This window comes from Phodopus roborovskii, unplaced genomic scaffold (genome assembly GCF_943737965.1).
Source record: "Phodopus roborovskii unplaced genomic scaffold, PHOROB, whole genome shotgun sequence".
Classification (NCBI taxonomy): Eukaryota; Metazoa; Chordata; class Mammalia; order Rodentia; family Cricetidae; genus Phodopus; species Phodopus roborovskii.
Window position 1 is genome coordinate 15558986 of NW_026126418.1, and position 25350 is coordinate 15584335.

Here is a 25350-nt window from a genome sequence, read left to right on the forward strand (position 1 = left end):
ATCCCAGGAGAGAAACAACCTGTTGCATGTTGGGGCAAAAGGAAGGTCAGATGAGAGAGAAAGACTCCAGGGCCCTGTGGTCTACCTAGGCAGAGTCTGGTTCCCAGATCACCTTTTGTTTTCATTTCTGGCAAAGTTTGTTTTTTCTAGTCCCCTGGAAGGTGAAGCCCCATCTCCAGAAAACTCCTGGGGTAGAATTTGGGGAATTCTAGCTGGGAACAGTATCTGCTGTCCACTAGCTGTAAGCCTGGGCTCCCTGCTCTTCCTGCTACCTGCAAGCACTTTAATGGAGGTCAGAGTGTCCTCATCCCTAGCACCTAAGAGTCACTTCTTTGCTCAGCTCCTGACATTCCCAGTCTGTATGCCCAACAGCCCCTGGCATGGAGACCTTCTTTAGGAGGCATTTCCAGAGGAAGGCACCAGGTCCTGGAGAGAGGCTGCAGCGGTCCAGTGGTGTGGGGCTGCCCACAGGCAAGGCTCGACGCCGCTCCCCTGCGGGACAGGCCTCCTCCTCACTGGCCCAGAGGCGCCGTTCCAGTGCACAGCTCCAGGGTTGTTTCCCCAGTTGCGGTGTGGGCACCCAAAGTTCCAGCCGCAGGCGCTCCAGCACTGCACCCCCTGCCCGCAATCCCCGCTTCATGGTGGATATGGTACCCACCCTACAGCCTGCTACTGTTGGGGCCCAGCCTCTGGGTGCACCCCTGCTGTTGGCTGGGCTCGTGGGCATGAAGGAGGAGGTGGAGGGAGATGAGACAGCTGGGGCATCAAGTGATCCCAAACCAGGCAGCAGGACACCAAGGCCCTCCTCACACCAGGGCACCTGGCCATTACTTCCCATGCCCCGCTGCCTGCGCAGGGCCTCCTCTCACCTGCTCCCTGCTGATGTGGTGTATGGCCATACTCTTTGGGGCCTGCATGGGCACTATCGTCGCCTCAGCCATCGCTGGCCCTCAGGCCAACACCCAGGTCTTGGGGGCCGAAACCAAAAAGCCTCGGGCGCTGCAGCAGGCCCCATGGTACCTGCCCGTGTGCGCCCACTGTCTCGCAGACGCCAGGTAGCTCTAAGGCGGAAGTCAGCTGGACCCCAGCCCTGGAACACCCTCCTTATGTAGGTATAGCAGTGGTCAGTAGGGCATGTGCGGTAGCCTCCATGGGGTCTGGCTCAGAGTGAGGACTTTGAAGCTCTGCCTAGCCTGGGGGGTGGCCTGCTTGGAAGCATCTCTGGGAAGTGCTGGAGAAAGGACCTGAAGAGCCTCCGGGCAGCTAAGCCCCCGTGGGCTTCTATCTTGTACTTTGTGGAAGTTGCAGGAGGCAGTTTTTCTGGGTAGTGGGGAAGGAAGTAGCTTCTGTCTTCTGAGACACAAGCTCCCAGCTGGCCCTGGGCCTTCAGTTGTCCTCCTTTCTGTAGGAAAGCCATCACCAAGTCAGGCCTCCAGCACCTGGCACCCCCTCCTCCCACGTCTGGGGCCCCATGTGGTGAATCTGAGCGGCAGATCCGGAGCACTGTGGACTGGAGTGTGAGTATCTGTGTACTAGGCAGGGCAGGAAGCTGGAAGGAAGCTCAAACAACTACTCTGCCAGTCCCTGCTGAGTTCTGATCCTCCTGAGCAGTAGGGACCCAGGGCTTGTGGGCAACTGGGAGAGAAGCCCCCATGTCTGGGCAGACTTCCAAGGGGGAGGCAGCAGCCTTTGAGCCAGACTTAAAGCAGTCTTAAAGCAGACTTAAAGAGAGGAAAGAAGATTGTGGTGGCTATAGCAGGCTTTGTCTTGGGAGGTGGATGATGGGTAGGGTTGGGACGGCAGTTAAGCACTGAGCCTGTTCATCCCATGGGTTAGGAGTCAGCAGCGTATGGGGAGCACATCTGGTTTGAGACCAACGTGTCCGGTGACTTCTGCTATGTTGGGGAGCAGTACTGCGTAGCCAAGATGCTGGTGAGTGATCTTGGTGGGACCTGCTGCCCCCTGGTGGTGTATTGGGTCTAGACGTGCAAGGCAACCGCTGCAGCCCTGGATGAGCACTGCTCTCACCTGGTTGTACTTGCTGTGGGCTGCTCCAGGGGGAGGGTAGGGGAGGGGAGGAGGGAGGTCTTATCTGATGACAGGTGCTGGGACTGGAATCCCCATACATAGAACTTGTTCTTTGCTTGCCCTGGGGTGGTATCTAGGGTGGAGTTACCTGGTGCCTCAGGGCCTCCCCTCTTTCTGTCCTGCAGCAGAAGTCGGTGCCCAGAAGAAAGTGTGCAGCCTGTAAGATTGTGGTACACACCCCATGCATTGAACAGCTGGAGAAGGTGAGTGTAGCTCTTCAGCCTTTTGTGCCCTCTTGGGATGCCGAAGCTTTTCTTGATATACACACTATGTCTCCATGTACGTCCATGTTACACAAGCATAGCTTGCCAAGAATGACCCAGCAAGCACAGTAGCAAATCCCCTGAGTCATATGCCTGCATTTAACCCTGCCTCTCTCCATTTGCTAGCTCTTGTACCTTACTCTCTAGAATGAGCATGGCCTAGAAGTGAGGTTCATTGAATATTACCTAATGGCATGAATTATCAGGTGGTGGCCAGTATGCCATTTTACCATGTCCAGCCTAACATTCACAAGGGCCATTGTGGGCTGGGGCTACAGCAGTTGTCTTGCATGTGCAATGCCCTAGCTTCAGTCTTCAGTTCTAGAAAATAAACACACAACAGTTGGGCTGGAGAGATGGCTCAGCGGTTAAGAGCACTGACTGCTCTTCCAGAGGATCCAGATTCAGTTCTCAGCACCCATGTGGCAGCTAACAACTGTCTATAACTCCAGGGTCTGACACCCTTACACAGAGATACATGCAGGCAAAACACCAATGCACATAAAATAAAATAAATTATTTTGTAAAAAACCACGACCGTCAAACTTGCAAATGCTCAGCTGTGACTGGATCCATCTGTGTAAATACTGCTTCTGTAAAGATACTTCCCAAGAACCATTTTCCAAGCATGTCTGTGGGGAGGGAAAGGGGAATGCCAGACCAGGTGCTGTCAAGACAGAGAATAGGCCTGGTGTGCAAGATATGAACTCTCTTGCTTTTGAAGTTCAGGCCATCATGTGACAAAGTCTTTAATAACAAAATTCCCCCAGCAAGGCTAGTTTGGGCTGATTTCTCCACTCCCTGAATTATACAGTGAGGCTTTCCTGTGACTCTTCTGAGACTGAAGCAGGCACTGTTGGGGAAAGAAAAGTAGGAATGTATCCCTGGCTGGGCATAGAGGGACATGCCTGTAATTCCAGCATTTGGAAGGCAAGACAGTCTCTTCAAGTTCAAACCCAGCCTGGTTTATGTTGGGAGTTCCAGGACAGCCAGGGCTGAACGGGGAGGGGCGGGGGGAGTGGGAGGGAGAAAGAAGGGAAACACAGCCCCATCATAGAAGGTGACCATGAACCTGGGTTTAGTGCATTGGCTAAGGATCAGACTGTACAGCCACAGAAAGGATTGGTTTCTGCCTTTACTTGACCTGGGAATGCTGGAGGGTAAGAAATAAATAAGATGAGCAAACGGTGCTCCCACTCACCACAGTGTGAGGTGGACATGAATCCCCACCCCTACCCTAGCTTCTTCATCCCTGTGTCCTAAATAAAAGAAAGAAAAATGAAAGCTCCCTATGGCCAGTAGTCAGGAGGGCTTCTGAGATGGGGTACCCATGTTCCAAGTTGCTCTTGGGATGATTTGGGACTCTACTTGCCTGTGAGGTTGACTCTAGGTGACCTTGTCCAAAAGAAGGCTCTGACGTTTTGCTGGTCACTGCAATATTTCACAGATCAATTTTCGGTGCAAGCCATCCTTCCGTGAATCAGGCTCCAGAAACGTCCGTGAGGTAAGTGTACAGGACAGTAGTGAGGAGCAGGGAGGCCCAGGTTCCTGGGGGACCCCATCAGGGGTTTGAGGTTCTGGGCTAAGGGCCCAGGGTTACCCAGAGTCAGCTGTCCTGTCTGCAGAGGGGTAGGATTCAACCTTCCCTCCAGACCGTGGGGAAAAGTTTGCAGTCCCTTTCTCTGGGAATGAGAGGGCTTCCTGTAGACTTAGACTGATTTCAGGGCTGTACTTGTCCAGCCCCTCACTCATTCCCACAACCTTTCTCCCCTTCCCCAGCCAACCTTCGTAAGACACCACTGGGTACATAGGCGACGCCAGGATGGCAAGTGTCGGCACTGTGGGAAGGTAAGGGCCCGTTTGAGGGCACTAGCTACATGCCGCCCACTGGCCCTGTGTGTTCAGTGTGGGCATTGACAATAGCTCCAGAGTGAAGTCTCAGGTTTGTCTTTTAGTTAAGCAAGAAAGGGAAGATGATTTTCTTCTGATGTGGGGTGTCCAACCTTTGAACTTGCAAGGGACCCTTTGAGAACTGTATTTCTTTAATACAGTAGCTTCTTAGGGACTGTGGTGTGTGATGTCTTGAGCTAGGCAGCAGTCTCCCTGTCTCCTGAGGACAGTGGCTTGTGGACTGATTGCTCAGGACATCTTCCCCACACAGCACTGCTGCTCACCCACTGTAAGACAGGCTCTCGAGAATGCAAGGGCTCATCCCTCTGTGCCCTACACACACTAGCCATTGATGATGATTTGTGGACAGGGCACAGATAAGATGGTTCAGTAACTAGTCAGCACAGAACTTTCATGGGGCCCGTCTAGGTCAGGGGGCTGGAAGGAAGCCTTAGTTAGGCAGATCTCCAGAGGATACACTCAGCACTCAGCAATCATCTGCCGTGCTAGTGGGCTCTTAGCCAAGCTTCCCTGCTCTGCCCCTAGGGCTTATTTTATATTTTGAAGGCTTTTTTTTTGTTTTTTAGTGTGCTTAGTTTTCCTGGGTGAGGAAAGGTTGGCAGCTGGGTCTCTAGTAGGCCACCTTGTGCCCTAGCCACCCTGTCCCACCCACAGGGCTTCCAGCAGAAGTTCACCTTCCACAGCAAGGAGATCGTAGCCATCAGCTGCTCCTGGTGCAAGCAGGCTGTAAGTGGCCTCTGTGAGCCTGTGCTGGGCTTCTGGTGGGTTCCCAGTCTCATCCTGGCCTGGCTCAGCCTTGCTAATGGCTATCTTCCAGTACCACAGCAAGGTGTCCTGCTTCATGCTGCAGCAGATTGAGGAGCCCTGCTCCCTGGGGGTGCATGCAGCTGTGGTTATCCCACCCACCTGGATCCTGAGGGCCCGGAGGCCCCAGGTGAGTCCTTCCTTTACTCTTAGCACCTGTCCCCCATGGGACCTACCAGTCCCATCTCACCCACACCCCTGGCTCCTTTGCAGAATACCCTCAAGGCCAGCAAGAAGAAAAAGAGAGCATCCTTCAAGAGGAGATCCAGCAAGAAAGGACCCGAGGTTAGACCTGGGCTGGGGTGATTGGGACCAGGAACTAGAGAGGGGACTCTCTCTATCCAGGACCTTTGGACCAAACTGCCAGTTTAACTTGACTCAGGTTGGGCTCTAGGGGTCTGAGGAGGTGGGAGATCAACTTCATTGTTCCTTGTGGACAGGCCCATGACAGGTCTGATATATGAGGGTGTGCTCACTTGTGGCAGGGGTGCCGAGGGGGATGGAAGCTAGGACCTCCAGGAGAGGAAAGCAGCTTACAAGCTCTCTGTCTCCCAGGAAGGCCGCTGGAGGCCCTTCATCATCAGGCCTACCCCATCCCCCCTCATGAAGCCTCTGCTGGTGTTCGTGAACCCCAAGAGTGGGGGCAACCAGGTAAGCACAAGCTTTCTACCCACAAGCACCGGTGAGGAGGTGACTAGCGTCATACCCACCTGCCCATCCGTCGTCAATCTCAGCAACCATCTGGGGCTTCAGCCTTGCTTTCCCAGAGACCCTGAGAGGACCCTGTCCCATCTCACCATTTAGTATAGTCCCATGTCCATCTCTCCGTGCCCCGACACCTGTTCCCTCATACCCTCCTCGTTTTCCCTTGACTATCCCTGCAGGGCGCTAAGATCATCCAGTCTTTCCTGTGGTATCTGAACCCTCGACAAGTCTTTGACCTAAGCCAGGGGGGACCCAGGGAGGCGTAAGTACTCCAAGCAGGTTCTCTGAGACACTGGGGACTTGCCTCGTTCTGGCTATGTCACATGTCTCCTGACTCTATTCCTGTCCTCCCCTGGCCCAGGCTGGAAATGTACCGCAAAGTGCATAATTTGAGGATTCTGGCTTGTGGGGGTGATGGAACGGTGAGTTCTGTGGGCAGGGCTCAGGCTTGATGCACTACTCCCCCATCTGGGGCCTGACTGACCCACTTTGCTCTACCCTCCTCCAGGTTGGCTGGATTCTCTCCACCCTGGACCAGCTACGCTTAAAACCACCGCCCCCTGTGGCCATCCTGCCCCTGGGTACTGGCAATGACCTGGCCCGAACCCTCAATTGGGGTGGGGTAAGTGCCCTTCAGAACAAGGTTGTCAGGGAAGAAGGGCATCCTTTGACCACGGGGAAAGCTCAGTCTCAGCCTCCTTCCACCAGGGTTATACAGATGAACCTGTGTCAAAGATCCTTTCCCATGTAGAGGAAGGGAATGTGGTACAGCTGGACCGCTGGGACCTCCGAGCAGAGCCCAACCCTGAGGCTGGACCTGAGGAGCGAGATGATGGGGCCACAGATCGGGTAGGTCAGCCAGGGCTACTTGGGCAGGGGGTTGGAGAGTCTGGGATTCTTAAGGACCTGGCTGGACTCTCTCTGTACCCTTACTACCTGGTTCTGGAAAGCTAAATTTCCGGGTCTTCACATTCCAGCCTCTTTCTGTCCCAGGGGCATAATGGTGCCCACCACAAGCCGGTTTCTTACTCAGCCTCCTGGCACATGCTAAGCAAAGGCCTCTAGTATGCCAGGTTGTGTTCTAAGCCGTGGCAAGACTTCAGTCTCCATTCCTGGACTGGTGCAGTGCATGGCAAGTGGGGCACAGTGCTGTAAGGACCCAGTAGGGCCTCCCAAGCAGTGCTGCAGAGGTGGTTGGGGGACGCTTTGGCACATTGTTCACTTGACACAAAGGCCTTTAAAAGTAGATGGACTGAGCAAGGGCCTTGGGAAGAGCTGACACCCAAGTCACCTCATTTTTACACCTTGACGTTTTTCTAGCTGCCCCTGGATGTCTTCAACAACTACTTCAGTCTGGGCTTTGATGCTCATGTCACCCTGGAGTTTCATGAGTCTCGAGGTTAGCATCATCCTGCTGAAGGGACCTTGGGAGGCCAGGGCAGGCTTGGAAGGTGCAAGAGTGTCCCAAGGAGGGCCAGACCTTGGTCCCTTAGTCTTCCTTCCCACCCTAACCTGCTGCGAAGCACCAGCAGGTTGTCTGACATCACCACCCCTTGTTTCTACCAGAAGCCAACCCAGAGAAGTTCAACAGCCGTTTTCGGAATAAGATGTTCTATGCTGGGGTGAGTCTGGGGCCGGCCAGCCTCCAGCCCACTGTATGCAGGTCACAGGAGCTCTGTGACACAGTGGTGATGGAAGGCGCCTGTCACAAGTTGATGACAGACACCTTCTGTCTCCCGCAGACAGCCTTCTCTGACTTCCTGATGGGCAGCTCCAAGGACTTAGCCAAGCACATCCGCGTAGTGGTGAGGAGGGCTGACTGACACTCATTGGCGGGCCCAATAGGAGGGAGGCCACTTGGCTTGGGTACACGTGTTCTCCAACACTCCCCTGTTCCCGTGTCCAGTGTGATGGAATGGACCTAACCCCCAAGATCCAGGACTTGAAACCCCAGTGCATCGTTTTTCTGAACATCCCCAGGTGAGGAAGCAGGGCTCCTATGGACTCTGTTGTCCCATCCTGTTGCGTCCATGCTAGAGCCCATCTGATGCCCTCCCCTCAGGTACTGTGCAGGCACCATGCCCTGGGGCCACCCGGGAGAGCACCATGACTTCGAGCCTCAGCGGCATGATGATGGGTATCTCGAGGTCATTGGCTTCACCATGACATCCTTGGTGAGTGGTCCTAGTCCTAAACTGTCTCTACCCTTCCCTTCACTAGCTGGGGTCGAATGCTCATCTATGCTCCTTTCTAGGCCTAAGGCTCCATGTCCTCTGTTTCCCAGCTGGATAGTGACTCTCGGCCTCCTCTCTGGATGTAGCTGAGGGCGTTTTTTTACTTCCCATCTGATGAGGGAGTCTTCAATGCCTCTGTCTTGTCCCTCCATTCTGCATCCTGTCTGGGGTTCCCTCTTGTGTTTATGCCCTCACCAGAGCATCGCTGGAAAGAGCAGAGCTTGCCTCAACCACCACCTGACCTGAGCACTCTGTGCCCACAGGCAGCCCTGCAGGTGGGTGGGCACGGCGAGCGGCTGACCCAGTGCAGAGAAGTACTGCTCACCACGGCCAAGGCCATCCCTGTACAGGTGGATGGTGAGCCCTGCAAGCTTGCAGCGTCACGTATTCGGATCGCCCTTCGCAACCAGGCCACCATGGTGCAGAAGGCCAAGCGCCGGAGCGCTGCCCCACTGCACAGCGAGTAGGTCTCATGTTAGCCATCACGGACGGTGGGGCCTGGAATCAGGCACTGCTTTACTTGAGCTTTGGTTTCCTGACCTGCAAAGGGGGGGCTTGTAGATAAGAGAGCAGATGCTTAGCAGGCATGAGGCTATAGGTTGTCCTGGCATACAAAATAAAGGGCTTTGGGAGGGAGGCACCTGGCCTTGTGCCCAGCTGAGGACTAGTATCCTAGGCAGGGTTCTTGCTGAGTTCTCTGTCATTGGCCCCACCCTACAGTCAGCAGCCAGTTCCCGAGCAGCTGAGGATCCAGGTGAGCAGGGTCAGTATGCACGACTATGAGGCTCTTCATTATGACAAGGAGCAGCTCAAGGAGGCCTGTGAGTGGCAGCAGGGCTGGGGCAGGGAGGGATGAGCAGCTGCTGGGCTACCTGCAGACATGCAGCTGAAAGGCCTCTTTCCTCCAGCTGTGCCTCTGGGCACTGTGGTGATCCCTGGAGACAGTGATCTCGAGCTCTGCCGAGCCCACATTGAGAGACTCCAGCAGGTAAGCCATGGGAGCAGGAGAAGGTGGGACACCTGGGCCTCCATCCCAGACTAGCTATGGCCCAACCTGACCTTTGCTTCTGTCTCAACAGGAGCCTGATGGCGCAGGAGCCAAGTCCCCAACGTGCCACCAACTATCCTCCAAGTGGTGTTTCTTAGATGGTGAGTCGGCCTTGAGGGGTCAGTTCCAGGCAGCCTAGGCTCTGTCCTGCTAGTCCTCCTCTTGGGGAACCTGGGCTGGGACAGGCACATGCCTCATATTCAGCCCTCCATCTCTTCTCTAGCTACCACTGCCAGCCGCTTCTACAGGATCGACAGGGCCCAGGTAAGCACTGCAGGCCCTCTCCATCCACAACCAGTCTCTGTACCCCCACTCTCACACCTGTAGGCAAGCTTCAGAGTTAGCTGCACAAGCCAAGCATGCTCACCACAGCCCCATGGCCATAATATACTCACATGCCTGTGGCTGTGGATCACATGCCCCCATCCTCCAGGAACGCACAGGGATGGTGCCAACAGAAAAAGCTGGCATACCCAGAAAAGGCTTTCTGGGTGGGTGGAAGGGAGGGCCTGGAAGCACAGTGCTATCCAGGGAAACAGAAGAAAATAGCCAGGGCTAGATCACCTGGCTTAGCAGTGGGAAGTAGTTGTTGAGCTGGTGAATGCCACATATATAGAGGTCAGGGACCAGGAGAAACAGCAATGGAACCAGGGTGGGGAGAGGGACCCCCACTCTCTCTGCCACCTCCCTGATGTCCCTGCTCTGAGAGAGGCTTCTCTAGGCCTGCTGCCTTGCTTCCAGCCCCTAAACTCCACCCCTATCACTGGGGACTAAAGGCTGTGTGCCTGGCACTGACCCTTAGTTCTAACCCCTCCCCCCACAGGAGCACCTCAACTATGTGACGGAGATTGCCCAGGACGAGATTTATATCCTAGACCCTGAGCTGCTGGGGGCATCAGCCCGACCTGACCTCCCCACCCCTACCTCCCCGCTCCCCGCCTCCCCCTGCTCCCCCATACCCCGGTGAGTCCCTGAATCCCACTACCAACCACCCTCCCAGTTAAATCCTGCCTGCTGCAAGCTTGGATTTCAGCCTTCAGCCACAGCTTGAGCACTCAGCACCAGGCTCTGTCCCTCTACCGTGATGCCCCCCACCATCTGTACATTTCTCCCCCTATGCACTCTGCTGCCTCCAGGCCTGTTATTCAGAGTGCCTCAAAGTGCAGGTCCAAACAGGCCACTCCCCAGCCTCAAATCCTCTTTTCTCAGCAGCCCTTCAGTCCCAGACCTCCTGGCCTCTCTGAGCCTAGCCTCTCCCCCTGTCCTTTGCCACGTCAGTGCCTTGGCTCAGATCCCTTGAGGTCTCAGGCCATCCTCTGGACTTCTGCCCTTGCTGCCTCCCACTTGCCCCTTCTCAGATACCCCTCAGTTATCAGCTTGACTTGTCTCTCTTGGAGGGATCTTTTCCAGGAATTCCACCTGAAGGTTGGAAAGTGTCCAGTCCCAGAGTCCCTAGCTGCTTGGTCACACTGCCCTGTTGTGTTTTAATAGCACTTCCAAATTCCTTATTTATTGGTTGGCTTGTATCTCTGAGATAGGATATAAGCCCCATGAGGGCAAGGTCTGTCTGGCTCCTTGCTTGTACCCCACAGTGTGTGATATGCAGTAGGCACTCAATAAACTTGAAGACAAAACAAAACAAAACAAAGGCCACCATGGCCACAACGCACCCTGTTCTCTTTCCAGGTCACTGCAGGGGGATGTTGCACAGCCTCAAGGTGAGGCCTCTTCCTTTCCCGGGTCATATGTGTGAGGGAGGTTCAGTGGGGATCAGGGTTCACATAGAGTTGACAAGCACAGCCAATGAGTCCCATGTGATCATGTTCCTGTACAAACCCAGCCTTTAGCATATATGCCCCAGCAGGCTCCTGCCATCCTCACACACACTGCTCACACGTCAAGCCGTACCCAGGCCTCTGACCTCAGGGTCTGATGGACAGCTATTCTGTGCAGGTGAAGAGTTGATTGAAGCTGCCAAGAGGAATGACTTCTGCAAGGTACTAGTCAGAGCTCAGCCTTGCCTGGAGCCCCTGGGAGGGTTAGGCACTTGTCATCTGTCATTAACTGGTCCCCCATGGGGTTACCCTGTCTAGGTAACTTACTACTAGGGGCTACCTCATGTAGTCTTCCTGTCCCTAGTACTTGGAAGGGGGTCGGTCTTAAAGGGACCACAGACTCCCAGGCTTGATTGGCTATGCATTTTAGGGGAGTCCCTCACATGTCTGATAAAAGACTTGTATCTCTAATGACATCCAAAGAGACCCTCAGAAGTTGGGCGTGGTGGTGCACGCCTTTGATCCCAGCACTTGGGAGGCAGAGGCAGGTGGATCTCTGTGAGTTCAAGGACAGTCTGGTCTACATAGAGAGAACCTGCCTCAAAACAGCAAAAACTCTCAAAGGCTCCTAGTGTGTAACTTGTGTGAGCCTGTGCCTGGGTCCATGCTCGTGGAGGGAGGGAGACCCAGCTCTGCTCTGCTGTGCCCTGCCCATTGTCCTCAGCTCCAGGAGCTACACCGAGCAGGAGGTGACCTCATGCACCGGGACCCGCAGAGCCGTACTCTCTTACACCATGCAGTCAGCACTGGCAGTAAGGAAGTGGTTCGCTATCTGCTGGACCATGGTGAGCTGTGCTCCTGGGGCTGGCTGGGAAGGAAGGGGCGGTCAGGTTCTTAGTACCCTTTCCTCCCTCGTGCAGCACCTCCAGAGATCCTTGATGCTGTGGAGGAGAAGTGAGTATCTGGGACATAGGCCCCTGGTTCACCTGAAAACCACCTTCCTTCAGTCCTAACCATTTGGTTACCCAGAGCCCAAGAACCCTTTCTGGCCAGCATGGGGTACCCCTCCCTCTCTGGCCAAACTCCTGCCCTTTTTGATGGCTGTTGGGAGACAGCTGGGCAGAGGACTACAAGTGTCCACAACCAGCCCCTGCTCCCCAGCGGGGAGACCTGTCTACACCAGGCAGCTGCCCTGGGCCAGCGCACCATCTGCCACTACATTGTAGAAGCCGGGGCCTCCCTCATGAAGACAGACCAGCAGGTAAGTTGTTTGGCTGAACACAAACCCACCACCCTTTGCAAAAGTTGGGGGCTGGGCTAGGAAATTTGAAGCTGTTCTGAGCCAACACAGTCCAGGCCCTGAGAAACCTGAGCCAGTAGGGGAAAACCTTGTGACCTGTGGGATTGTCCCTCCCCCACAGGCTGGGTAGAGGAGCCCTTGCCCTCTCCTAAGGCCTTGGGGGCCCTTGCACCCATCTCCAGGGCGACACTCCCCGGCAGCGAGCTGAGAAGGCTCAAGACACAGAGCTAGCTGCCTACCTGGAGAACCGGCAGCATTACCAGATGATCCAGCGGGAGGACCAGGAGACCGCTGTGTAGTTAAGGGGACCATGGATCAGCGAGGGACACTACCAGAGGACTAGAGCTCCTTTCCTTGCCCACCTCACTGCCACATTCCTGTCGGATGGCCATGGGGGGACCCTGCCCCAGGGAAGGAGCCCCATGCTACCCCCCAGAAGCCACTCAGTTCTAGGGCTGGACTCAGGAGCTGGACTCTCACCTGCCCCTGGGTTCATGGGGAACAGGAGACTGGCTGGGCTGGCTGGGTCCCTTCAGCGCAGGACAGAGGAGCTCAGCAGCGACAGGGAGGCTTGCTGTCAGCAGAACCCTTGCCAGCACCTGGTCCTTTGGGCTGTCTGGAGGCTTCTGGGTGCCTAGCCCTTCTATCTGACCCACCCACTTCTGGGCCTCCCAGAAACTCAAGAGCCTGCTGTATTGTCTGCCCACTGCCCTGCTTGGCACCTCCCCTGGTGATCCTCATGTACCCAGTCATTTCATTTCGGACTGTATGGCCTGGGGTGGGGGGTGGGGCTCCCACGGTGACTTGTTTACAGCTGGGTGTGACTCAGTAAAGTGAATTTTTTTTCCTTTCTTGTTTTCTTTTTTTCTTGTGTGGCTCTCTGATAAGCAGCGTCTTATGCTGGGTTAATTTAGGAGTGGGGGAATGGCAACCAATGTCTCAGACTGTTAAGGGGGTCCCTAACTGGATTGAGTGTGCCCGGCTCCTGACCTCTGCCCAGCAGCTTAGGCTCTTAGGACCAGAGGCGGAGCTGATTTCCTCTGCTTCCCGCTCCCGCTGGGATGATAACAATGAAAGTAAAAGAGGTGGGGCGGGGGCCCAGGCATGGGTTCTTTAGTCCATTGGCCCTGTGCCCTGGGGCAGTCCCCGCCCCCTGGCCTGTACTCGGGAATCTGGGTGAGGTGAGCCTGAGGCCCCAGGGTCAGGGGTGGGCGGTTATCACCTCCGGCAAAGCCGGGTCTGGAACTTCTCAGACAGCCCTTGTCAGCTACAAGGTTTACCAAACTCAGGCCAGCGGGCTTCCCCTCCCCCCAGGGCCCTTCCCTCCTCCAAACCTGCCTTAGAGAAAGGGGTCTTGAGGATTGCTCGCCCCAGCCATGGGGGGGGGGGGGAGACCTGTACCCAGCTCCCAGACACATCAGAGCCCTTCCTTGCCCTCTGAGTGAACTTATCCCCAACAAAGTGGGAGATGAGCCAGGCGTGGAAGGGAAGGGTCGTGGGTGCAGAGGCCTCCCCGGGCCTGTGGCGCCAAGGCGGACTCCGGGGCCCCGCGGAGGGCAAGCGAAGTGTTGACCCGAGCGAGCGCAGCCTGGACTGCACGAGAGGAAAGGGGACAGGCCCAAACCAGGGGAGGGGAGGAGGCAAAGTGCTGGGGCCCAGAGCCAGTGAGCGGGCTGGAGCCTGGAGTGGCCGGGCGAGACGGGGCCCCAGGGCCGAGACCCAGAGATCAGAGGTGAAGGCTCAGGCGCGGGAGCCCCGGCTCGGCAAAGGGCGGGAGGGGAGGCGGGGACTAGGGGGGTCTGAGGAGGTGCGGGTTTGAGGGGAGGGGGCGGGTCCTTCTATAGGGCTGGGGGGAGGGGCGGGGGCCCATGTGACCGGCTCAGACCGGTTCTGGAGACAAAAGGGGCCGCAGCGGACTTAGCGGGACGGGCCGTAGCGGGAGGGAGCGGAGCTTCGCGCCGGCAGTGAGCGAGTGAGCGTGCACAGTGGCCGTGGCCTCAGTCCTCCAGGCTGCCACCACCAAGGGGGCTGAGGCCGGGGGTGGGGGCCCACGCTGAGTCCCGGGATAGTGGCTTCAAGTCCTTGTCGGCCCGACCCTTTGGGCTGGAAAGTGGGCCAAGTCCTTTGGGCTGGAAAGGGGGCCAGGTCCGGGTGGGAGGTCCTTCCCGCGGTTTCCAGCGGGGAAGGGAATGAGCAAGAAACTCTAACCCACGCTTTTCCTCTAGGATGCAGCACCGAGGCTTCTTCCTTCTAGCCCTTCTTGCCCTTCTGGCGCTCACGTCCGCGGTGGCCAAAAAGAAAGGTGATGGGGTAGGGCGGGTTCAGGAGTAAAGGAAAGAGGCCGGGGACGGGCAGGTGAGGCCTCGTGACCTAGGGATTGGTCTCCGAGGGAGTCTCCGGGCACGCCACATCCTTATCTCTGTTACTTGCACGTTGTAGACAAGGTGAAGAAGGGCAGTCTGGGGAGCGAGTGTGCGGAGTGGACCTGGGGGCCCTGCACCCCCAGCAGCAAAGACTGTGGCATGGGTTTCCGCGAGGGTACCTGCGGAGCCCAGACCCAGCGCATCCACTGCAAGGTGCCCTGCAACTGGAAGAAGGAATTTGGAGGTGAGGTGGGGCACGGGAGGCGGGCAGGACAGCAGGGCAGGGGGACAGCCACAACCCTCCATTTCTCACTCCGTGGGGCCACTCTCCCAACAGCCGACTGCAAATACAAGTTTGAGAGTTGGGGGGCGTGTGATGGGAGCACTGGCACCAAAGCCCGCCAAGGGACCCTGAAGAAGGCTCGCTACAATGCCCAGTGCCAGGAGACCATCCGTGTGACCAAGCCCTGTACCTCCAAGACCAAGTCGAAGACCAAAGGTCAGTGAATACGGTGGGGTTGTGGATCTGGCTAGTGACTTCGTACCATCTCTTCAGAGCACTCAGAATTGGGAATGGGCAGGTACTTGAGGGCCACTCTCAGGAGGTGCTAAACCCTCTCTGCCCTGTTGGCTCATCAGACCTGAGTTCCTGGAAAAGGCTTGTCTTTGTCACCTGAGGAGGTAAAATTAGGTGGAGTCAGGGAGGAGTTCACTGTGCCTTAAAACTATAGGAAAGATGCCCCAAAGGGCCATGCTGCTGCCTGACCCACAAAAGCCACTGAGGCTAACAGGGCAGAGGTCTGTCTACCCACTTCCCAGGTGAGGAACATACTCTGATCCTGATTGAAAATGGAAAGTTGAAGGCCAGGCAGGCATGGTGATTCTAGCCCGTAATTTGAGGGCTGAAGCAGTAGGACTGCCATGAGTTCAAGGCTACAGAGTGAGACTCTTGTCATTGAAAAAAAAAAAAAAAGTGTGGGGAATAAAAAGTTGTGGCACTAAGACTTGGTATCACAATGGCTGCCCTTTTCCACCACTTGCAAGTTAACTGATCAAAGACCACTAGGGGGCAGGATTTTCTTTCCTTGATGTACTTAACTGTTGTGGGTGGGTCTCAGCCCCCCCCCCCTCACAAATGCTTTTATTTGTTTGTTTGTTGTTTTTCAGCCAAGAAAGGGAAAGGAAAGGACTGATGTCGAGATGCTGGAGAGCCTTTGGCTTTACCTGGGACCTGGAAGGAGCCTTCCTCTTCAGCGGGCCCAAAATATAGCCCACCAGTGCCTTTTCTTCCTGCCAGCTTTGTCAATCACGCCCTGCCTCTGCCCTCTCACGCCCACACCAAGTGCCCAAAGTAGGGAGGAACAAGGGATTCTGGGAAGCTTGAGCCTCCCCACAGAGGGATCGGATTCCCAGCTCCCCATTTTGTTCTCCCCATCCTGATACCTGTTACTAAGAAATGAATAAAATGAGCTCACTTTTTTTTTCTCCAATAAAAGCTTCTTTTTTTTTTAATATATAAAAGCCCCTTCCCTTCCCAGGGAGTTTGCCATGGAGTTTGGGGGGGGGGGCTGAAGGGAGTTGAGGGTTACCAGGAAGTGCTCCCAACAGCTCATGGGAAGAGCAGAGCGTTTATGAAAATGTCTTCCAGAGCCCTCTGGGTGTCATCTCTCCCAGGGACCGCAGGGCTGGGGTTAGGGAAGGGAATCAGAGGATTCACTTAAACTCTGCCTCACCTAGTCAAGAGTCTTGGTTCAGGCTCTTGCCAGTCTGGAAGGTTCTCACCGGTGAGAGATGAGGGTGCTTGCTTGCCTCACTTCCCACTGAAACCTGTATGGATCACCAAGTGCACCCCACCCCACCCCCTACACACCTTTCTCTTTCCCTTGGGCCTATACCTCCGTCATGCAGAGGTAGAGGGGATTATTGTCCTTTGTTTGATGTGTGACCTATGAGGGCAGTAATGTCCACACCCACCACTCTCTGACTCAGTCTTGGTCCCCTGGAGTCTATCAGCTTCTTGGCTTGGCTTCCCAGTTCCCCAACCCAGATGTGACTGAGATGTCAAAGGGCACCTCAGCCAGGCTTTCCCCCACTCAGGGCCTGGATGAGTAACTATGGCAGGGAAATCTCTCACCCTGGAGTGGGACTTGGGGGCAGGGGAAGGGCTGAGCCTACATGCAGGGGGAGGGGTGCAGGGAGGCGGAAAGCACCGATTACAGCAGAACGGGGTACCCCACCCTTCCAAGCCTGGCTCCTTTGATCCTCTCAAGCTGCCCGACCTCTGCTCTCCTAATCATTCTTCCACCTCTGCTGATGGTTGGCCTTGACAGAGCAGCTGCCTACTCCAGCCATTGTCCCCGTCTTTCTGAGGCAGGGTGACAGAGCGGGGCCAGGTGGTGCCAGTTCAGACCCTCCCTGGGCTGAGCCTCCTGGGCTTCAGTAGAGATCTACTCTCCAAACCCAGCAAAGAGCCTCTTGTGCCTCACTGTCTAAGAGACTTGTTCTCTTCAGCAGATGCGAACTCAGAATGGGGCCGCCTACTCTCTCCTTCACAGCCGGTGAGCCCATGTGGTTCCCCGGTACACACTCATGACACCAGCACCTCCTAGGACACCTGCCTGTCTACCTGGCTGTGCCGATGTTCCGATACTGGCACAGCAGTAGGTGCCGGAAGGTCTTTTTGAAAGTGGCATTGCAGAGTGCATAGCAGGCAGGGTTAATGGTGCTGTTGACGTAGCAGAGCCAGTAGCCGATGGACCACACCCTCTCAGGGATACAGCTCTGGCAAAAGGTGTTCACCAGGACCATGACATTGTAGGGTGTCCAGGTGAGGATGAAGGCGAGCAGAATGGCAAAGATGGTCCGAGTCACTTTGCGCTCCCGGGCCGCCATCTGTCGCTTCTTGCGCACCTGGTTGCGAGCGATGCTGGCGAACTTTCGGGCCACATTGGCTGCTGGACGCATGCCAGCTGGCGTGGCGGGTACAATCTCGATGGCTGTCACACACTCATTGCCCGTCTGCTTTGTTACAATCTGAATCTTGGACCATTTAGAGGCTGGGTTGAGGGTTCGTGGCTGCAGGGTAGGGGCGGGCAGGGCTGGTGTGGTGGCCTCTGTGTTGGACAGTTCTGTGGGTGGCCGTTCCTTGGTGTTCTGGGTGGCACTGCCCGAGCTAGACTCATTGGAAGTGTCCTTGTCGGCCACTGGGCGTGGTGGCGGGGGCAGGGCTGGCGGAGGGGCCTCTTCTAGCTTCCCATTACGCAGTTCCTCTCGAGAAGCGCCCCCTGGTGGAGGTTTCTTGATACTCGGCTTCATCAGGGGGCTCTTGAGGAAAGCCAGAGTCTTGGCCTTCTTCTCCTTGGGACCCTCAGGTCGATGCTTGTGGACTCGACTGCGACTTGCCAGTGAGATGTGAATATACAGCACCGTCATGATGACCACGGGCAGGTAGAAGGCAGCAATGGCAGTGCCAAAGGTCACTGCCGGGTTGGACAAGAACTGGATGAAACACTGGTTATCAGGCACTGTCCTCTTGCCCACCACAAACTGCCAGAACAAGATGGCAGGGGCCCAGAGCACAAAGGACAGGACCCAGGCAGCTGCAATCATGAGGCCTGCCATTTTAGTTGTGCGGCGGGCAGGGTAGGTGAGGGGTTTGGTGACGCAGAAATATCGGTCAAAGCTGATGATGAGAAGGTTCATGACAGAGGCATTGCTCACTACATAGTCCAGGGCCAGCCACAGGTCACAGACCACCGCACCCAGGGGCCAGTAGCCCTTGATGATGTACACGGTGTAGAGGTTCATGGAGAATGCACCTATGATGAGGTCCGCACATGCCAGGCTGAACAGGAAGTAGTTGTTGACTGTCTGCAGCTGCCTGTTCACCTTGATGGACAGCATCACCAGGATGTTACCCACAACAGTCACCAGGCTCAGTGAGCCCGTCACTGTGGCAATGAACACCATCTCCACTGTCTCCAGGTGGTTGTGGGTTGCTGTGACCAGGCGCACAGACTGATTGGCTGAGCTGCCATTGACAGGTGTGAAATTTGCCATGCTGGATACTGGAGGGCAGTGGCTGCAGGAGGAAGAGACAGGGAAGAGGTGAGTTGTTAGTGAGGATGAAGGGTTATGCAGAGGTTCACTGAGGTCACTGTGGCAGGAGGAACTTCATCTGGGAAAACATCAGGACATTCTGGCCCCACAGTTCCTCAGTTTCCATTCACTTTACTGAGAGCCTCACAGGGGCCAAACGTTCTAATCAGCTTAGGACTGAGATTACAGAAGCTAATGAAACACACCTGGGGTTCCTATCTCAGAATGGACAACCTAGTTTTGGGGAAGATAGGAACATGGGGGGGGACTACAAAAAAGAAAGAAAGAAAGAAAATAAGGCAGAGTGGGGGTAAAGGGAGTGAGTCAGAAGATAGGCTTCACCCTGTGGGTGATCATGGGCCTCACCCAGGAGATGATGGGAAGGTGACAGGAAGGCAGCCATGTGAAGAGCTGTGGCACATGGCTGGGATAACGGTAAAGTACCAGTGACATGGACAGATCGGTGTAGAATACGCCCAGGGAAGCAAGGGGTATCGGGAGGAGTGGTCCCAGAAGCTGGAAGGTGGAGAGCAGAGAGAGCGCATTCATTTGCTCACTCAGTCATGTCCTTCCCCACCCCTGCTTCTTGGGCACTGAAAATTGTGCCCAAGGCCACATAGAGCACATATGTGCCGCACACATGTGCCTCTGAGCTACGGATTCAGTTCTATTTGGTCATTTCTTTTCTTTCTTCTTCCTTTTTTGAGATAGGGTCTTACTATGTAGACCAGGCTGTCAACTCAGAGTTTGAGCTGCCCGTCTCTGCCTCTAGAGGTCTGGAATTAAAGGAATGTACCACCATATCCAGGCACTTGGGCATTTCTGAACCAAACATCGTCAAGCTCTGGAGCCTTGCATCCCTGCATCCCTACACTGCAGACAGAGGCAATAGTGCAGGGGGATGTATTAGTAGCTGGCACCAATCATACTAAGTCCTCACATCCTGTGACAGTGTTAGCTTGCTAAACCATCACAATAAACCTGAGGCAGATATAGAGGAAACAGGTACGGAGGTGCTACATAAATAGGGTTCCATGTTTCCTTGATGTCCGGTTGCTGGCAGAGTGCATTTGGGGAGCAAAGAAGATGGTCCTAGAGCCAAGACACAGGATCTGATGGTTATAAGGGTGAGGAAGGTTACCTAAGGGACCAGAGGAGGTGAGGTGGGAGCTGAGACACCTGGAGGAGGGAGAGGAATAGGAAAAGGAATGGTGTGAGATGACTCAAGAAGTTCAGCTTTGCCTCCCCAGACCAGCCGCAGGGGATAAGTGGACAATGGCAGGGGCAGCTATAGGCTGTCAGCTCCCCAGGGCTCCAACAAGAAACCAGAAACCTAAAAGACCCAGCAGGCGAGGAAGGTCAAGAAGCAAGAGCAGTCCAACCTCCCTCGGGGATCTGAAAGATGAGGGAATTACTCCCCAGAGAACCTGCAGCCAGTTCACATCCCAGAGAGGAAGGCCCAGCTGAGGTCTGACAAGGCCCCTCCCCTGAGTCTGCCTTCCCTCCCACCAGGTTCCCTACAGCTCTCCTCCTCCCTTTCCTCTTCCATACATGTGAGGGAGGCCCACGCCCAGCACACTGTGCCAGGGCAGCCGCTCAGCCCAGCCTCCTTCACACCCGCCAACACACAACCATTCCACATACGCACACAGGCCCCATCTCAGCCATACGCAGGTTGTATACGCAGTTTGTGTGTGTGTGTGTGTGTGTGTGTGTGTGTGTGTGTGTGTAAGAGAGGAAAAGAGGGTACAGCAGCCGGCTGAGGAGGAAGAAACACAAGTCTTCAGCCTCACTCAGTTCAATAGAAGGCTAGCTGTACAATCTAAGGAGAGCCATCTGCCCTCTGGTACTTAGCTCCCTCATTTACAAAATAGAGGTTCTTGTCCCACCATAGTCTTGGAATAGCCAGGTGATCCAGTTAGCACCTCAGTTTGCTCTCCAACTGGAAATGGCACTGCAGGCTGCAGACACATGCCAAGCTTGGCCCTGGTCCTCCAGCCCCATCATAGCAGACACAAGACCCTGCCTTCTGGCTTCAAAGTTAGGTTCTCCTGCTTTAAACCTTGGGAAACAGGAGGAGGGGGGGGGGATAATGATATCTCCAAGGTCACCCGAAGAGTCAAGGGCAAAGGAAGACAGATCCTTTCAAGAGCCTTCACAGTGCTGTTCAGCTCCGAGAGCCTACATAATGGAGCCTCAAGCATCAGCCCCTGAGCTGGGACAGTAGTAGCATCAAGCACAGAGGCCACCTTTTCCTAGGACACTCACTGCAGGGGCAGGGTAAGCCAAGCCAGGAGGGGAGCCATTAGCACACCAAAGAAAACCTCACTTTAGTCTCTCAGGGCCAGTATAGAGCCAGCAGAAGTGGGGGGGGGGTAAGATGTGTGAGATAGGAAAACACAACACGTCTTGTTTATTGAGTGTTAACTTGAGTCAGGAGTCCCTTGGAGCTTTTCCTATAGATCGTCACGTTTAATGCCTATAGCTGCCAGCAGAAAAGGTGTTGTGCTATTGCTAGCCTCATCTTACAGATATAAATGTCCTCTTCTGTAGAAGAGCTTCATGATAATGAATTTGATGAAAGTCATTCAGTTTGTAAGAAGGGGTGGGTCAGAATTAGCACCCAGAGACACTTTCTTCATCTCCAAGTTACCTTCCAAACCACACCAGAGAGAAGCCCACTAAATGCATCTTAGGTGTGGAACCCTCATTCCATCCAGCTGCCTCACTCGGATTTGACCTTTTGTCCTCCTGGGACCAGAAACAGCCTTGACAAGTAAGTGATCAGATGAAGTAGGTGGCTTGGTCTTGCCGGGGCCCTGCCAGATGCAGACTGGGTAAACTTCAGTTTTCTCAACTCGGTCCCAGTTTTCTTTCCGGTCCTCTCTGATTCTCACTCAGACGTTCACCATCGCAACATTAGCAGATACAATTTTCCCAGAATCCAGACCCACTAGGATCTGGGAAGGCAAGCAGCCTTAGCCCTGACCTGTGCGCACCGCTAGATGGCAATGTCGGTCCCCGGGTGCTCGCTCCGGACCCCGAGACAGAGGCCGCGGTTCACCACGTCCCCAAGTCCCAGTGTAAATCGCGAATACAGAAAAGCCTCATGACAGGGCTTCTCCTTCAAGGGATCAAAGGCAGGGCGACACCGACAGACTTGGTGGCCTTAAACTGCCACGAAGATTCCCTAGGTTCGGCCAGGGGCTCGAGGATGAGAAACTTTGGGGTGTCGGAATTCCACCAGCACCTCGCAAGGAACCCATCAAGGAACGTGTAGGTGGGAACAAGAGTGCAAGTTCTGTTTGTGTGTGACTACCCGGGAGCGCGAGTAGACACTAGTAGCTTCCTGCATGTGCCAGTGTGCGCGCCGCCACGCCTGGATACCGGTGCGACTTTGAGCGCGTGAGCATGCCAGCGCCATGTGGACACGTGCGTGTGCATGTGTGTGCGTGCCTGAGGTGCTATGGCCTGGCCCAAGCTCACAGCTTGGGCCGATCTACCTGCGAACTTGTGTGTAGGGCAAATGCTCGACCATCAGCGAGTGACCAGCCACATCAAATGACTATGGCGGGAATGGCCCGGCCTGTGGGTGGGGAAAGGGTTGAAAAAAAAAAAAAAATGACCAGAATTTTGCCTGCGAGGAAACCCTTACTTTGAAACCATATCTTAGCGGCTGGGGCACCTGGTCCTGTCGCATTCTCAAGAATGGAGAGCGCGCAGTCCCAGGGGTGGACTTCTGTCGAGAAGCCTTTGTGATAGTCGCCCAATCCAGCCGTGAGGGTCAGCGGGCTCAGTTCGGAGTACCCTATGCATTGAAGGCAGGGGCAGAACCTTCAAATGGGGATCCCAGTCAAGGGTTGGGTCGAGTGTACGATTGTTCTCCTTCACCCTTCAACCCGCACCCGCTGGAGAGGATCAGTCAAAATAGGCACCGAGTTTCCAAGCCGTGGGCTCAGGTGTACCTAAAGGGCCACCTCAGGGCTTACCCTTAGCCCATCTCGCATCTCCTCCATGGCTGGGTCCAGGTCGAAAGGGCCAAGGCTCTCCAATGCCCCGCCCTCCCATCAACCCCCCAGCCACGCAGTTCCTGTAGTCTCTGGGCGTGGGCACTGTGCTTCAGCGGGTCCTCGAGCCCCTTCCCCTGCTGCGGACAAGAGGGGATATGGTCCTCTGGGCGCCTGTGGGGGTGGCTCGTGGGGTAGGTTTTCGTTTATTAAGCGATCACTTTAGGAAAGCTATGGCCCCAGATCTGTTCCTGGGGCGGAGAGAAGCCTATGTACTTAAGGGAAAGGGAGAGGGGCGCAGGATATTGGGCCAAGTCATTGTGCCCAACACTTCCTCTGAGAGCTGGAAGGGTGGAGGACCCGGAGACTGTATCTGCCGGGATAGGTAAAAGCAATGGTTAGTCCTGGAGAGGGGGAAGGGTGCCAGGAGAGTACAGGGGTGTTTTCCGTCGGGGCTCAAGGTCGCGTACAGAGGACTCAACGGGCTAGAGCTTGCTGGCAGATCCGGGTGGGCCAAGGTGGGGAGGGCAGAGAGACGGGCGGGAAAAGGGCGCTTTGGGGCTTCATCTTCCGGTGCCCTATAGAGCAGCCAACCGGAGGGAGTGAGGGAGTGTGGGTCCTGACCCGACGGCTGCCCATCTTTGGGGCTGGGGCTGTGGGCTGGAACTCTTCTGTCCTAGCCTTCTGGATGATCACCAATCTCTGGAGGCGCACCTGGAGAAACCTTTCAGAGACCTGGGGCCCTTCTTCCAGAGGGCTCCCGCTCCCCTGAGCTCTCCGCCCCTTCCGCACCGCGCTTGCCCCTTGAAGGGTCTGGGACTCACCTCTGGAGACCCCCAGAGGGTCGGCGGGCCTCACATCCTCGTCTTGCATAGGAGCCCCCCACCCCCGCGGAGTTACTCACCGGCTGCTTCTGTCTTGCTCCGCTGGCGCGGGACAGACGGCGGGACAAGCCAGAGGCCTCGGGAGTCGGCGGGGTGGGTGATTCGGCCGTGGGCCGGGGGCGGGGACGGGGTACCAAGGGGCGGCCCCTGCTTCGTCTGCAGCTCCCGGCGCTGTGGCTCCGACTCGCGCTCACGCTCGCACTTTTCCCCGAGCCGCGTGATGTCACAGGGAGGCAGCCAATCGTGGTGGGGACGCACCGCCCGCTCGGGGCCGGTCACCCAGCGGCGATGCGCGGGGGTCACCACCTGGAGTGTCGGACACCCTAGATACTTGCGCCCCTCCGGGGAATTGGCCGGCTACTAGGGGCTCCAGCATCTCGGGCACCGCCCACAGTCTCCAGGGCGGATTAGCCTCGGGCGCTGCCCTCCGGGGGAGGGGATGGAGGGGCTGTTCGCGTTGTCATGGGGACAAGGCGCCCCCTTGCGGGCTTGGGAGGAACAAGGCGGCCAAGTCTGGCTACGCGCCCCGCCTCAGCCCTAGCCACACACTCGACCCCGAATTGTTTTCGCGCCTCTCCAAGGCTTCAGCCCCTCGGTTGTACGGCTTGCGGTTTAACCGTCGTCTTTTGGGTTTTGGTACCAACAGGAGGTGGTGTGTGGCGGGGAGGATTTGGCCCACAAGCTTCTGTTGGCCGCCGGACAGCCAAAAGATCGGAGCCGTCGGGGCCTGGGAAAGAGAATGAGAGAAAGGACAGGCAAGCGTCTACGCTGGCAGAAGACCATGTCCCTCTCCAGGTCCGGAAAGGGACGAGCATCACTTGCGAGACCGAAGATGGCACGAGTCTCCTTTCCAGCCACGACACGAGGAATGAGTTTACCGCTGCCTACGAAGGGAAGCCAGGTGCCCAAGGTCACCTGGGACAGAACAGACCTCCCCAGGACTACCCGGGTCTCCCAGACCTCCTGCAACAAACAGTATTAGGTTAAGACCCAAAGTAAGCAGATTCAGAACCTTGGACAGCTCTGCTGTGGCCTTGGCCCTTGGGTCGAGTTGCTCAGATCCCGCACCAGCATTTATTCTTCCTGAGCCAGCCAGGGTTGGACGCACCCGTCAACGCCCAGCCCTGTCACCCACAAAGTTCCTTGAGTGTCAATAGCTGATTAACCTTAAACCAGCTAACTCCTTTTCTTGGAGAAATAGCCTAAGTCCCGCCTCTCCTTTACCCTCTGGAAAGGACCAGTAGGGACTCGAGGGGAGTGGCGGTGGAGGGAATAGCTTTGAAGAAATAGAGGTAGGATTTTTTGTTTTTGTTTTTCAACAGAGAAGGGGTGGGGACCCGAGCTAGAGCCGGTGAGGTGGGGCTACTGGGGCACAGGCTTCTTTCTCCATGCTGAAGGGGAAGTGGAGGTCAGTTCTGGTCAGCATTGAGGGCTAGAGTTGCCTGGGTGGGCCCGTGTGAGAAGCCATCTCCCTGCCCATGGGCGCTTTAGTCTCCATGATCCTCATAAGATGAAAAAAGTGATTGTTTTTGCCCCAATTCACAGATGAGAAGAGGCTCAATTGATTCATAGGACATCAACTTCTTGCATTTTGCCATATACCCCTCCCTGGGGTCCAGAAGCAGGACACTTCCAAGATAGGGGAAGTATTATGTGTAAGGGAGAGGGCGGACCATTAAGCAGCCACTGAGGAAAACAGCCGGGCTTGTAAAGGACAGGTGGTTCCAGAAACGAGAAATGCCTCCAACCACTGCCAAAGTTACCAGCTAATCCACTCACATCTCAGGACTCACAGATAAACCCTGGAAAGCTGAACTGTAATTATGGGACCTAGTTCAGTGTCTACTCTTTTTTTGGCCTAACAGCCTCT

The 25350-nt window shown here is 55.7% G+C and overlaps 3 protein-coding genes across 10 annotated transcripts in view; 2 read left to right on the forward strand and 1 right to left on the reverse strand.

Annotated features, from left to right (window-relative positions):
* The window catches only part of Dgkz (diacylglycerol kinase zeta), a 40760-nt gene extending 27780 nt beyond the window's left edge, over positions 1–12980 (forward strand). For 3 of the 7 annotated variants that reach the window (XM_051184167.1, XM_051184169.1, XM_051184170.1), the window contains exons 2-31: positions 1409–1517; positions 1837–1932; positions 2214–2291; positions 3799–3855; positions 4131–4199; positions 4917–4988; positions 5080–5196; positions 5280–5351; positions 5622–5717; positions 5951–6033; positions 6133–6193; positions 6280–6393; positions 6480–6620; positions 7092–7170; positions 7338–7393; positions 7514–7576; positions 7678–7751; positions 7834–7945; positions 8269–8468; positions 8726–8826; positions 8914–8993; positions 9085–9154; positions 9277–9317; positions 9877–10016; positions 10740–10771; positions 11007–11050; positions 11553–11673; positions 11749–11782; positions 11990–12089; positions 12311–12980. In XM_051184167.1, coding sequence (XP_051040124.1) covers positions 1409–1517; positions 1837–1932; positions 2214–2291; positions 3799–3855; positions 4131–4199; positions 4917–4988; positions 5080–5196; positions 5280–5351; positions 5622–5717; positions 5951–6033; positions 6133–6193; positions 6280–6393; positions 6480–6620; positions 7092–7170; positions 7338–7393; positions 7514–7576; positions 7678–7751; positions 7834–7945; positions 8269–8468; positions 8726–8826; positions 8914–8993; positions 9085–9154; positions 9277–9317; positions 9877–10016; positions 10740–10771; positions 11007–11050; positions 11553–11673; positions 11749–11782; positions 11990–12089; positions 12311–12427 — 2629 coding nt within the window. In that variant the 3' untranslated portion in view covers positions 12428–12980. Of the gene's footprint in view, positions 1–154; positions 1109–1408; positions 1518–1836; positions 1933–2213; positions 2292–3798; positions 3856–4130; positions 4200–4916; positions 4989–5079; positions 5197–5279; positions 5352–5621; positions 5718–5950; positions 6034–6132; positions 6194–6279; positions 6394–6479; positions 6621–7091; positions 7171–7337; positions 7394–7513; positions 7577–7677; positions 7752–7833; positions 7946–8268; positions 8469–8725; positions 8827–8913; positions 8994–9084; positions 9155–9276; positions 9318–9876; positions 10017–10739; positions 10772–11006; positions 11051–11552; positions 11674–11748; positions 11783–11989; positions 12090–12310 lie in introns of those variants that run through there. The other 4 variants (XM_051184168.1, XM_051184171.1, XM_051184165.1 and 1 more) reach the window with 3 other exon arrangements.
* An 861-nt stretch (positions 12981–13841) lies between these two features.
* Mdk (midkine) lies at positions 13842–15997 on the forward strand. 2 transcript variants are annotated; one of them, XM_051184173.1, is made up of 5 exons: positions 13842–13860; positions 14354–14430; positions 14568–14735; positions 14829–14990; positions 15659–15997. In XM_051184173.1, the coding sequence occupies exons 2-5, from the start codon at positions 14355–14357 to the stop codon at positions 15682–15684; spliced, it is 432 nt and encodes a 143-aa protein (XP_051040130.1). In that variant the 5' UTR covers positions 13842–13860; position 14354; the 3' UTR covers positions 15685–15997. The 2 variants fall into 2 exon arrangements, with proteins under 2 accessions (XP_051040130.1, XP_051040129.1); XM_051184172.1 differs by lacking the exon at positions 13842–13860 and adding an exon at positions 14003–14100.
* Positions 15998–16504: 507 nt separating this feature from the next.
* On the reverse strand, positions 16505–23974 carry Chrm4 (cholinergic receptor muscarinic 4). The gene is made up of 2 exons (XM_051184174.1): positions 23501–23974; positions 16505–18572 (listed from the first exon to the last, which is right to left on the reverse strand). Exon 2 carries the CDS (start codon positions 18548–18550, stop codon positions 17114–17116), a length of 1437 nt encoding a protein of 478 aa, XP_051040131.1. The 5' UTR covers positions 18551–18572; positions 23501–23974; the 3' UTR covers positions 16505–17113.
* Between the last annotated feature and the right edge of the window lie 1376 nt (positions 23975–25350).

Excerpts from the sequence above, each read along its gene's own strand:
- Mdk (XM_051184173.1), top strand. The coding sequence starts at position 14,355 with ATGCAGCACCGAGGCTTCTTCCTTCTAGCCCTTCTTGCCCTTCTGGCG. Across the intron at positions 14,431-14,567 it reads CGCGGTGGCCAAAAAGAAAG|ACAAGGTGAAGAAGGGCAGT; the intron begins GTGATGGGGTAG and ends TGCACGTTGTAG. Across the intron at positions 14,736-14,828 it reads CTGGAAGAAGGAATTTGGAG|CCGACTGCAAATACAAGTTT; the intron begins GTGAGGTGGGGC and ends CTCTCCCAACAG.
- Chrm4 (XM_051184174.1), bottom strand. The coding sequence starts at position 18,550 with ATGGCAAATTTCACACCTGTCAATGGCAGCTCAGCCAATCAGTCTGTG.